Source organism: Aquarana catesbeiana, linkage group LG07 (assembly GCF_042186555.1).
Source record: "Aquarana catesbeiana isolate 2022-GZ linkage group LG07, ASM4218655v1, whole genome shotgun sequence".
NCBI classification, from domain to species: Eukaryota; Metazoa; Chordata; class Amphibia; order Anura; family Ranidae; genus Aquarana; species Aquarana catesbeiana.
This window is the reverse complement of record NC_133330.1, coordinates 267,709,041-267,722,363: the sequence shown is the minus strand read 5'-3', so window position 1 is coordinate 267,722,363 and position 13,323 is coordinate 267,709,041. Positions and strand designations below refer to the sequence as shown.

The 13,323-nt window shown below is 42.6% G+C and overlaps 1 protein-coding gene across 3 annotated transcripts in view; it reads left to right on the top strand.

The window, feature by feature from the left end:
* The window catches only part of LOC141103572 (uncharacterized), a 64,952-nt gene that overhangs the window by 31,013 nt on the left and 20,616 nt on the right, over positions 1-13,323 (top strand). For all 3 annotated transcript variants that reach the window (XM_073593314.1, XM_073593313.1, XM_073593312.1), the window contains 2 exons: positions 9,595-9,672; positions 11,556-11,609. In XM_073593314.1, coding sequence (XP_073449415.1) covers positions 9,595-9,672; positions 11,556-11,609 — 132 coding nt within the window. The remainder of the gene's footprint in view (positions 1-9,594; positions 9,673-11,555; positions 11,610-13,323) is intronic.

The window sequence follows — 13,323 nt, the reverse complement described above, 5'->3', positions numbered from 1 at the left end:
CATGACCGCGCAATTGTCATTCAAAATGCATCAGCGCTGAAAGCTGAAAATTGGTCTGGACAGGAGGGGGGTTTAAGTGCCCAGTAAGCAAGTGGTTAAACATATTTTGCATTTTTTGTTTTTCTCATACACATTTGTTGAGAAAAATAAAATACCCTCCTTTCCCTGGTTAGATAATATACATTGTTGGAATTTTAACAAACTTGTTCTGCTCTGAAGAAATAGATGTCTCTTTAACAACAACAATTGTATATTGAATGTAAGAATCTGGTTCATTATAATGGCCTGGTGTACTTCCAGTGTTCTAAGTTTCTTTTCCAATAAAAGTTTTTATTTCATGTTCAAAAATAAAGTTATTGTACAATCTGAATAAGATTAATTAATTAATAAATTCAACTGTAAATATAAGAAATTGCATCATTAGAGTTGTCAATAACGGTTGTCTCAACATGAGAAACATATATAGTGCCTGATCTTAGCTAAAATGTGTTGTAACAATCAGCCGATCATTATACATCAATAACATAATTTAGAAATACTCTAAATAGGCATTTATAGCTCAAGAGAGCAAAGTAAAACGGAGAGTGAAAGGGTGTCGACCCTCGAGAGGGTGACACATTGGGAAGGAAGAAAAGATTGAAAAAAGTAAGGAGAAAACATTAGTAAGTCAGGGTCTTACGTTTGACAATTTTCATGTTTGTATCAAAGAATCAAATGATGAGGAATATTTTAAGATGATCCAGGGTTGCCATGTGTCATTGAAATTTTTGATTTTTTCGTGAGCTATTGTCCTGATCTCTTCCATTTTATAGAGAAGGTGTACCTCTTCTAGCCATTCTTTTTGTCGAAGGGGCAGTGGTATTTCTCCAGTGTCTGGGTATCACCGCCTTTGCGGCTGTGAGTAGGAATCTCGTCAGTGATTTTTTATATCTCTTCATTGAGCAATTGGTGACATGCAATAAGCAGCATGCTGCGTTTAGGTGGATCTTTGTTTCAGTAATATGTTTTATGATTTCAGTTACTCGGCTCCAGAAGATCTGAATCAAGGTGCACTCCCACCAAATATGTTGTAAGGTTCTTTTCTCTTGGTTGCAGTGCCAACAGAGATCAGGAACTGTAGGGAACCATTTATGTATTTTGGTCGGTGTGTTATACCAATTTGTTAGAAGTTTGAACGAGGTTTCCTGTAATCGCGTGCTAATCGCACATTTGTGGGCAAACACACATGCCTGTAGCCATTGGTCCTTGGTAAAGGACACATTTAAAGCTATTTCCCAGAACATTTTATGTCTGTTGGGTTCCTGAAGGCCGGAGATCTGCAACCAGGTGTAGGTTAAGGAAATGTTTTTCGTGGATGTGCTAGCCATGAAGCAGACAGTCTCAAATTCGAGGTCTTGTAAAGAGTTTATGTCTCTGGGGACTAAGGATGTAGTCATGTATTTGATGGTATACCCAATGATTTAAGGATGGCAAGTCCAATTCCATTTGTAACATTGAAATTGGTTTGACTTTGCTACCTGCAAGACATTGGGGGTTATTTACGAAAGGCAAATCCACTTTGCATTGCAAGTGCACTTGAAAGTGCAGTCGCTCTAAATCTAAGGGGTAGATCTGAAATGAGTGGAAGCTCTGCTGATTTTATCATCCAATCATGTGCAAGCTAAAATTCTGTTTTTTATTTTCCTTGCATGTCCCCCTCGGATCTACAGCGACTGCACTTCCAAGTGCACTTGCAGTGCAAAATGGATTTTCCTTTAGTAAATAACCCCATTGTGTGACCAATAGTGGTGAGTTTCTATTGGTAAATGGCTGAGCTATTCTGCACATACCTGGTAGAAAATATGGGTTAGCGGTCAGTGGTGTTAGTGGACCTGGGGATGTGGTTAAGTCAGATATACGGATCACTGTTTGTAGATTTTTAAATGTCGCCCCTATAAGAGGGTGTTGTTTTAGTTGTTTAGGGCATAAATCCCATGGAATCCATAGTGAGTAGGACACAGGTATACGGCCCATGGTATTTTCTAATGTCACCCAATCTTTGTTATCCGCATGGCATGTCCAGTCTATAATTCTAGTGAGGTGTGTGGTTAGGTAGTAATTTTTAAAGTTAGAAAATCCCATGCCTCCACTTTGTTTGTCTCTGGTGAGTAATGATAAACTTATACACGGTTTTTTGGATGCCCAGAGAACGTTTCTGAGCAAGGCGTGTAGTGAGCGAAAGAAGTTCGTAGGTAATAAGATAGGAATGGTTTGTTAGAAATACAGGATTCTGGGCAAGATAGTCATTTTAATGATGGCTGCTCTGCCAAACCATGAAAAATATTTTAACGACCATTTCTCAAGGTCCTTAGCTATGGCTTGTAAAAGTGATATGAAATTTGTTTGTACATTGAGTCTAGGTCTGGTGTCAATTGAATCCCTAAATATTTAAGGGAGACTGTTTCCCATTTAAATTTACAGTTATTTTGTGTGTTGTGTTTGGTGTCTTCCCGAACTGTCAAATTCAGTGCTTCTGATTTTTTATAGTTGATCTTAAAGTTCGATACGTAACTACAATGAGTAAATACGTTGCAAAGATTGGGCATGGCAATATGTGGTTGGGTTATGAAAAATAAAAGATCATCGGCATATGCAGCGCATTTGTAGGTTTTGCCTCCTACCTGAAAGCCGTGTATGGATGGTGAAGCATTTGCTGTGTGGATCAATGGCTCCAGTGTGAGGATGAACAACAGGGGTGAAAGAGGACACCCCTGTCGTGTCCCGTTCTGGATTTTTACTGTGTCTGACAAAGTCCCATTAACTTTAATTTGTGCTGTCGGGTTGTGATATATAGTCTTGATCCAGGCTAGCATGTGGGGTTTTAGTCCGATGTGAGTGCAAGTAGCGAATAAGAAGTCCCACGACACACGGTCGAAGGCTTTCTCCGCGTCAGTAGAGAGTAGCATGCCTTCAAAGTCGCCCGTTTGAGATCTGTGAATGAGATTTAGGGCTTTTGTCATATTATGTTTTGCTTCCCTGCCTGGCATGAAGCCTACTTGTTCTGGGCTAATGATCTTGTGTAGTAATGGTCGCAGTCGGTTCGCTTCAGCATGTGTTGTGTCAATAGAGTAGAAAAGGTTTTGTAATAGTGGGCTGTCAGACCATCTGGGCCTGGGCTTTTCCCAGTTTTAAGTGATTTGATAGCTGCTGTTAGTTCTATTTCCGTTATGGGTTCTTCTAACGATTTTGGCGTCATCTTCATTTAGTGTGGGTAGGCCACTGTCAGTAAGAAATTTGTGGATAATTCCTGTCTGTGTCCCAGATAAGTCTTTAGGTTTATGTGTGTTTGGTAAGTTGTATAAATCTGTGTAGTATTTTTGGAATCTTTGAGCAAACTTTTTGGTGTTTTGTCCTGCCTTTACCACCAACACTTTGTCTTTGTAGATTGCTCTCCCGAGTCTCCACTCACGATAGATGTCTTTGAATTGGACCCAGACCTCACTGTCAGGTGTCCGCTTGGGTTTAGGAACATGGAGATAGTCCCAAACAAGATCATCTTCCCATGCTTCCCGGGAACTCTGAACGATCTCCATAATCCATTCACGAACATAGGGATAATCTAGGCCCCACTCCTGAGCTACTTTCCTCTGGACCTCCCTCTGGAACCTTGAAAGTCTGGGCAAATCTTTAGCCTTTCCTCTGCCAAGCAAAACACATGCGTCAGAAGCTTTAGTGACCCATTGTTGGTACGTGGCTGCCCTGGTAGGAAGGACAGTAGTTGAAACATTGAAAGGGGGAATTGGGGTTTTAGATGTGCCGGGTAATTTCTCTGACACTCCTATAGAAGCTTCCACTGAGATAGAACTCTCCAAGAAACATTCTTCCTCATCACTAGACTCAGCCTCTTCAGGAGATGACCATTCAAATAGATTGTCCATAGATCCATATTTTTGTAAAAGCTGCGGTGATCCCCAATCTACAGCCCGGCCTCTGCTTACCCTGTCCGGCTCACCCGAGGGATCCTTCTCCTGTAAACTAGGCTCCTTCCGGACGGGCATAACAAAGGACGTATCACCAGCCAGCTCCTCAGGGGTTTCCTCCAAAGACTGTACAATAACTTTAGCTGTCCCCGGGTCCCCAGCCAGTCCACAGGCTCCTCCATTAGATCCTACCTGATCCTCCGGTGGCTCCGATTCAGCTGAATCAGATGGGAGCTCCTCCACTGCTGCAGCAGGCAACATCTGACCCTCTCCGGCCTTCCGAATCATCTGCATCTGTGGCAGACAAAGTCCCATTGCAAGACTGGCGGAGTAGTACCTGACTTCCTGTTGAACGGGTCCCAGCCGTGTTAGCTGAACACCGCAATGCCCACACCGAGCCCAGGCGGCGACTCCAACCGTAGGCTTCCGACATCCGGGACACAGCATGCAAAGTCTTTCCACTCCTTCAATCACTCCTAGTGCCAGTCCTCCGGTGAGCTCTAATCGAACACTGATATCGATCAGAACCCGGTCCTGCAAGTCAGGTAACCGCTGCATGATGGGTGTATTCCCAACACCTTCCGCCATTTTCCTCCGCTTGTTTCGGTCTGGCGCGTGGCACACTGAACGCTGACAAACTTTTCCTCTGGGGCGTGGCTCCACCCCCCACTTGTTGGTTCAGCGCGCGAGGAACTGTAGCTGCACATTTTCAAAGTCCTCCCCAGCGACACCTGGTGGCAGGCACTATTATACTGCAGACTATCTTGGCAACAGTTACTGAAATGCAGACTCCATTGCTATGGGAGATGGCAAGCGGACAAACGTGAAACAGATATCCCGGATGACGCCCCCACATGTAGCACTTACCCCCGCAGGGGCTGCTGATTATATATTATATCCATAAATCACGTTTTCCACCTAGCCCATCACAGCCCATAGAAATAGGAACAGTCCATATTGTACTTTTCTCTTGCTTTATTAATATAACATAAACTGGGATATGAGAAGGATTTTCTGAGATGCTCTTTTGTTGCTTCATAATCTTTTCTTTGCCTTCTTATGCAAAGACTTAGAACAATGCGGACTATAAAAAAATCACTTTGAATGATTTCTTCAGTGGGGAAGACGGAAGTAGATTTACTAGAGAATATATGGTAAAGAGTCACTCTGAATAACTTCTTCACCTGCAGAACTTTTTAGGAACAGTCTGTATCTCTACTTGTGCTGGGAGCTTTACTGCTACCTTTTTACCACTACTTCCCATCTGTATGGTACTTCCAAGTTGAGCTAAGGAAGAGATTACTCTGAATAATTCCTCCTGCCTGACTGATTGGAATCCCGAGGTATTGTTGAACCCAAAGTCACAGGCCATCTCCACCGGTCTCACTGACTTGCGTACCAACATCCCTCAGCCTCTGGTAGTACCCTTCCCCTGGGCTTTCACTCACTTGATCAACAGTCCATGTGCCACTCATAAACAGTCAATCGCCCACTTGTCTTCCGCTTAGTTGCTACTTCTTCTGAAATGGCTTCTCCATCCCTTTTCTCCGGTCTGGCACGCTCCCTTCCCCTCAGGGGCATCCAGCAACACCAGCGACTACATGCTGTCCAGTGTCATTAACTCTTCTGCAGGTCCCGGTCCCCCCTCCCTCCCCATGGGGGGGGGGGGCTCTTGGCTCCCCATAGGGGAACCTCTCCCCTCTCTGGGTACCAGACTGAACTACGACTCTCCTTACTGCCACGTGACCCCAGCTTTTATGAGAGTCCCGCCTCCTGCCAAACAAATTAATGATTGGCCAGAACTTATACACAAGCTGCCTGTCACTCAGATCCCAAGTCCAACCTCTCTTCCAGAACCACTTCACTGAAAGCAAGAGGAGGCATCTCTGGGTCCAAGCACAGGTGGCCACACCCTGCACTGCACTGATACTCCAAGCTCCCAAAATAAACAACCAGGCCTGTTATAATAGTACAAGCCTGCCTAAATTTTACCTGAAACTGTACTTTGTAATTTAAACACAGAGAAGGTCACCTACATGAAAGTAGCTGCCCGCTACACAACTATACCAAAAACCTTTTGTATTAAACTAGTTGTATTAACCTCCCTGGCAGTATTCCCGAGTCTGGCTCGGGGTGAGATTTCAGTACCAAAAGCGGTAACCTCGAGCCACACTCGGGATCGATTCACAGTGCCGAGCTCCCTTCCCTGCGAGCGTTGCGATGCGCGGGGACGGAGTTCGGCACCAAATTCAAAAAGTAAAAAACACAGTATAGATACAGCACTGTAATATGTAAGATTACAGTATACTGTATCAAATAATTACATATCCCCTTTGTCCCTAGTGGTTTGTCCACTGTCCTGCATGCAGCTTTATATTATAAATACTATTCCTTCTGCCAGGAAGTTGGAGATTGTCAATAGCAACCAAAAAATGTCCGTTTACGTCAAAAGTGCTTTTAGACCAGCTAGAAATCAGCGATAATAAATTAGAATCACTTGCAGAACTGAGCGATAGTGATTTGTGGGGAAATTCGTCATCAAACACTAAAAGTAATGACAGTGATAATGTCAGGTCACCTTGAGGCTAGGTGACAGATGCACTCTGTAGGAGTCAGAAGTGCACCGCAAGGTAGTGGACCCTAGGACTGACTGCTGCAGATTGAACCCTGGGAGGTTCAGGAAGCAGGTCTACTGGATCACTGACACAGATCCCACTGGGAGCTAGAGCATAGATTCCCCAGGGCGCGGAGTCTAAGAGCCAGCAGGTGTTCACCAGAGCCTCCAGTGGTAAGGATGGACTGCGCTGCAGTCTGCCTCCAGGTCGCGGCCCCCAGGCTCTCACAGCTCACGGTAGATTACAGGAGAAGAGGAAGGAGGCAGCAGGCTGGAACAACAAGGAAAGTAAGGGACAAGCCAAGGTCGGGGTCACAAGCAGACAAGGACAACAGAGTTCACGCCAAGGTTCAGGGTCACAGGCAAACAGGAATGGTCTGGGACACGCCAAAGGTCAGGGTCACGAGCAGACAGGAATAGTTAAGAACAGGCCAAAGCCGGTAACTGGAATCAGATCTAGGAAACACAGCAAGTACACACGAAAGCTAACACACAATGGTTGATCAGCACTGCTGGCTTGCAGTGCACAGGTTAATATAGGGTTCCCTGATAGGACCTGGGGTGGAGCCACGCTAGAGGAGAGTCTACAAAAGCAGTCAGGCGAGGGTCAGCTGGTCTCTAGAGATGAACACATGGAGACAGGTAAGCTGACAGAAACTCTATTGCATAACCATGACAGACAATTCTGCAGCTGAGCAAATAATAATAATAATTATTTGTTATAATTATTTATAGTTATTTAATATATTAAAATTTATGATTTCATGTTTCAAACTTTATCATACCCGAGATGTCTACTAGACTCTTGTTCGGACAGATTTAAGTGAGTTATTTCTAAGAATTACAGGCCTACAATATAAAACGCCAAATTTCCATGCAAAATAATGGTACCGCTTTCAGCACCTAAAATCTGAAATAATCATACCGCCAGGGAGGTTAAAATAAACTGAGTGAAGCCTCCCGCAGTTCATATAAATCAATTGTAAACATAAGTTAGTCATGTACCCATTCCAGCCATTAGGGTAGTAACATGAATCTCAACATGAAAGTTGCTTCAATAATGAACGATGGTTTGTAAACTATGATCCATCGAAAATCTGCTGGATCTGCATTGAGTAAATAAAGTTATTAGTTAACCTAGCAGAATTGTAAGAAATTTGAAACTTCATAAATTGTATGGCCTGCTAACGCCATTTAAACTCGTATGAATCTGAAAAACGGTAGCTCCATTACTGTGAATGAATTAGGATCTGTTTTATTTTGTGATGCAGTGAACGCACCCTAATCGGGTGTCCCCAGTGTTGGGTTGAAATTGTCATGTTTGCGGTCAATTTGGTGAGTGTCAAGGTTCGATCGTGGCAGAACATGTGTGCGATCTGTTTATCCAGTCAAGAGTCATCAAGCAAGCACATGCTCAGCTCCGATCAGCCTATGAGGAGTCTCAAATTATAGAGAGGGGTATACCTGGATTATTTACCCAGTCCATATTTGCATTTGCGAATATGGAGTATTTGTCAGTTTTGTGTAAGCCCAAAATATCAAATGGACCTTTATCCTACATATAATACAATACAAGATGTGTTCGGGATACATAAATACCAAGTATCTTAGATCCGGCCAACAGAAGGTATTGGGGATTGTCCGGGGTGGAAAGTTGCATGGCATAGATATTACGTGAGTTAGTCAGCTACTTGTAGTTCCATTTTTGCCACAATATGGTAATCCAGGATAAGGAATCGCTGCGTGTGGAAAATTTCACAGGCTGAAATAAAAATCTGGATTAAACAAAGTTTCTCAATTATCAACTGATAAAGGGGTAGTGCAAAGGGAATAAAGGGGATGAAAAGGAAGTACATTATCAACTTTTTGGGAAATCAATATATGGGTCCCTTTTGCTGGGCCCTGTGTGCTGCACAAATTCAATGTCAGTGTCTTTGGGGGGATCAAGCAGCTCATTAAACACTGCCTGAAGAGCTGATTTAATTTGAGCAGGTTCTATTTTTTCAGGGATCCCGCTCACCCTGATAATCTGCCTGCGGCCCCTGTTATCCAGGTCCTCCAGGTGTCTGTTCATGAGAATTAGGTGTGTGGCATGAGATGTGACTGTGGTAGTCAGCCTCTCAACTGCTCTGTCTCTTTTAGCTTCTGCCCTCTCAGTGTGTGATAAGCGATCTGATAATGCCAGAAAGTCAGCTCTCAGGTCTGTGATGGCAGAGGAAAGTGTATTTTTTATGTCTGCAGCAATTTTTGTCATCTCTGAGAGCCGTAGGGGATGGTCAGTGTGCTCCGGTTCTCTTACCATGTCTTCTGAGGCTGACAGTGAGTCCTCCTCGCTGTGCTCCGCCTCGTGTCCCATCAGCGCCATCCCAGCAGCGGAGCGCCCCCTTGTCCTGTGTGTCTGGAACTCGAAAAGCTCCGGTATGCTGCGGGAACCAGGCGTGGAAAGTGATCGGTGCTGTTGTGGGCAAGCAGGCAGTCTGTTTCGTTTGCCCATCGCCAAGTTTTTTGAGGCTGGAAGGGGTTCTGTGTGCTGCGGTCTAGCAGAGCTCAGTTAGGCAGCGTCCTTTCCCGCTGAGCTCCAAGTCACGCTTCCAGTGTTCTCATGAGGAAAGCTGCAGTGTCTGCACCCCTTCAGAGGTATTTAACCCTTATTTAAACTGTGGGGAGTATCTCACCAAAACTTACATTTCTATTTCAGGGGATGCTTAAAATTTGACTTTGTAGTGCAGATTTCTGAGAAAACCAGTCAACCAATCAAACAAGCAGGAAATTTAATTTCCAATTTTTAGTAACATTAGATTACAATATGGTTTGTGTAGAAATTTTATAAGATATATTATTTTTTTTATTTGACATTTTTTCATTGAAATAAAGGAAGAACATCTGTGGCCAGGTTTGGTAAGCTTTAGCATTGATTTACTCCAGCAAACAAAACAGAAAGCTTGGAATTAGTATTTTGAATGTCATAAGCACTGTGCTGGATACAATATTAATTTACATTCATTATTTTCTGTTTTATAGTTAAAGAACCGTGGTCCAACTGATGCTGATGAGGATGCTGCTGCAGCCTCTGCAGCTGCTGGACTAACAGCAATATTCGTAAGAACCTTTTATAATGTGAATGCAAAGTATTGTAAAGAATAGCAGCCAATTATCAATAATTTCTGTGTTGGGAATGAGCTGAAATCTGACTACTAGGCATAGATAAATAATCGACATCCAGTTTGCTTTATTTGAAATGTCTTCTTGAATAATCCCATAGAGCTTGGCAACTATACACTGTTCACATGTATTCAATTCCAAACCTGCCATGGTAAATGACAACAGGAGAGTAAACATTTTAATCCTGAACATTTGCTACATTGTAATCCAAAAAGTCTTAAAAACATTTTGCTATAAGATAACAACCAATTAGAATGCATTCTGTCCATCCTGACATCAGTAAAATCAGCTCTAATTGGCTGTGATGTGTCCCTTCATGTTGTTAAAATATTACAATAAGTAAAATCAGTAGGGATGAGCCCGATGTTCGCCCGTTCGCCGAATTTAGAACATTGTGGAGAGTTCATGGGAAATTCAAGCGCCCGTGCAACACCCCATAATGCACTGCGAGATCGTCAATGCACTAAGAGACAACTTTATAAGCTTTACAGCTTTATGTTTATGAGAGCGCAACCTCTTAAATTTTCACATTTCTTTAAGTAATTTTATTGCCTTAAAGTGATACTAAACCTTCGGCTTTTTTCTGCTAATCCTGCTCCTTTAAGGTAGTGTAGTGTGTTTTCACTTACCTTTTCGTTCAATTTTGTTTTCAAATGCTTTTTTTTGGGGTTCGTTTTCTCCACTTCCTGTTGTTCTCCCAGATGATAAAGGGGGTTATCGTACGTGCGCGCCCCCTCCACAGGGACTACATCCCTGCGGAGAGACGCTGTCTGTGCTCACAGGCACGGGAGCCGCAGCCGTGTATGACGTTGTAGCTCCGCCTCCCGTGCTTGTTCTCATTCAAGCAGTCAGGGAAAATGCGGCAATGCACATGTGCGATGCCGCTAAGCATAAAGGGAATTATAGCTCACATTCAGCATATGACGTAGTGGCAGGAAGCGCTCTCCAATACCCGGAAGCTATGAAAATCTAAAGGGGCTGTAAGGGAGGAAGTGCCGAAAATAGGTATGTGTAAAACAGGGAAAATAAAAATTTTGGTGGAAATAATATATAGATGCCAGATGTATGCAGCATATATATCAGATATATGCAAAAAAAAAAATGTACCTTTACAACCCCTTTTAAATGAAGAATTTTTTTTGCATGTGTGCAAAATATGAAAAAAATTGCTCTACAGCCAAACTAGTTAAACAATGTTTATCAATCTTCTGAACAAGGTGTTTTTGCTGATGTATTAGACAGATTGAGGGTTATTTACGAAAGGCAAATCCACTTTACACTACAAGTGCAAACTACGAAGTGCACTTGAAATTGCACTAAAACTGCATCAGTCCCCAAATCCAATTGGCAGACACCAAGGGCTGGTGCACACAGAATCTGGTGCAGCTGTCCAAAGTTGGCAATGTTACTGTTTGTCAGAGGGATCCAGAGTCTATATATTACATTATGTTACTTTTCTGCAATTTGCTGAATTCTTTTTTTTTAGCTTTCCTGCTTCACCACACTTAGTTTTCTTGTGGAATGTGCCACATTTGAGAGTTATTATTATACAGGACTATATAGCGCCAACAGTTTAAGCAGCGCTTTACAATATAAAAAGTAGACAATACAGTTATAATACAATAAAATACAACAGGATTAGCAGGGCCCTTCTCAGAAGAGCTTACACTCTAATAGGGTGGGGCAGGTGGTACAAAAGGTTGTATCAGGGGGGAATGAGAGTATATATATATATATATATATATATATATATATATATATATATACACACACACACACAAAATCATGTATTAAACCCCTTTTTACCCATTTTAAAACAGAAAAAACTTCAATGTGTCTTGGAAAAGGAGCTTGGACTGAAAGACGGAGAACTGGTAAGAATATTCTCCAAAATGTATGTAAATGAATGCTCATGCTTACATGTAATTCTTGAAACCTCTCCAGTAGGTTATAGATAAAAAAATCAATGTAAGCAATGTTCCTTTTCTCAGGCTTTATAATAACTGCAATAACAATTTTAAGCTTAACCACCAGAAGGATTTACCCCCTTAATGACTAGGCCATTTTTTGGGATACGGCACTGCGTTGCTTTAACTCACAATTGCGTGGACGTGCGATGCTGGAGCCAAACAAAATTGATGTCCTTTTTTTCCCAAAAATAAGTAAAAAATAATTTTTTTCAAAATTGTCGGTCTTTTGGTGGTATTTGATCACCTCTGCGGTTTTTATTTTTTGCGCTATAAACAAAAAAAGACAGATAATTTTGAAAAAAAAAAAACAATATTTTTTACTTTTTGCTATAAATATCCAATAAAATAAATAAAAAAGAAACAAATTTCTTCATCAGTAGGGATGGGCTGTCTGTTTGAGTTGAACATGAGTTTGACTCGAACATTGGCTGTTCGCCCGGTTGCCGAATAGCGAACAATTTGGGGTGTTCGCGGCAAATTCGAAAGCCGCGGAACACCCTTTAAAAGTCTGTGGAGAAATGGGAGAAATCAAAAGTGCTAATTTTAAAGGCTTATATGCAAGTTATTGTCATAAAAAGTGTTTGGGGACCTGGGTCCTGCCCCAGGGGACATGTATCAATGCAAAAAAAAGTTTTTAAAACGTCAGTTTTTTCGGGAGCAGTGATTTTATGCTTAAAGTGAAACAATAAAAGTGAAATATTCCTTTAAATTTCTTACCTGTATGCCTGTAAAGTAGCGCATGTTTCCGTGTTTATAACAGTCCGAGAGCAAAATTACATTTCTAAAGGACAAAAAAGCCATTTAAAATTGCTAGCGCTAGTGCCGGCTAATAATGAATTGTCAGTCCCGACAATACACATAAAAGTCACTGAAAGTCATTGAAAAATAAAAAAAAAATGCTTGGGGTTCCCCCAAAATTCCATTACCAGACCCTCCAGGTCTGGTATGGATTTTAAGGGGAACTCCACACCAAAATTTTGAAAAAAAATCCACACCAGACCCTTATCTGAGCACGCAACCTGGCAGGCCACAGGAAAAGAGGGGGGATGAGAGAGCGCCCCCCCTCCTGAACCGTACCAGGCCACATGCCCTCAACATTGGGAGGGTGCTTTGGGGTAGCCCCTCCAAAGCACCTTGTCCTCATGTTGATGGGGAGAAGGGCCTCATCCCCACAACCCTTGCCCGGTGGTTGTGGGGGTCTGTGGGCGGGGGGCTTATCAGAATCTGGAAGCCCCCTTTAACAAGGGGGACTCCCAGATCCCGCCCCCCCGTGTGAAATGGTAATGGGGTACATTGTACTCCTATAATTTCACCCAAAAAAGTGACAAAAAAGGTAAAAAAAACACACAGGACGGGTGACCCTACCCCCCTCTGACGCAAGGGGAAATGCCAGGGTTACCTAGTGACATGTACGGGTGACCCCGCCCCCTCTGATTTTTGGAGGGGACCCCACGCCATTTTTTTTATTTTGGCGCGGAGTTCCCCTTAATATCCATACCAGACCTGAAGGGCCTGGTAATGGAATTTTGGGGGACCCCCACACAATTTTTTTTTATTTTTCAATGACTTTCAATGACTTTTATGTGTATTGTCGGGACCGACAATTCACTAATAGCCG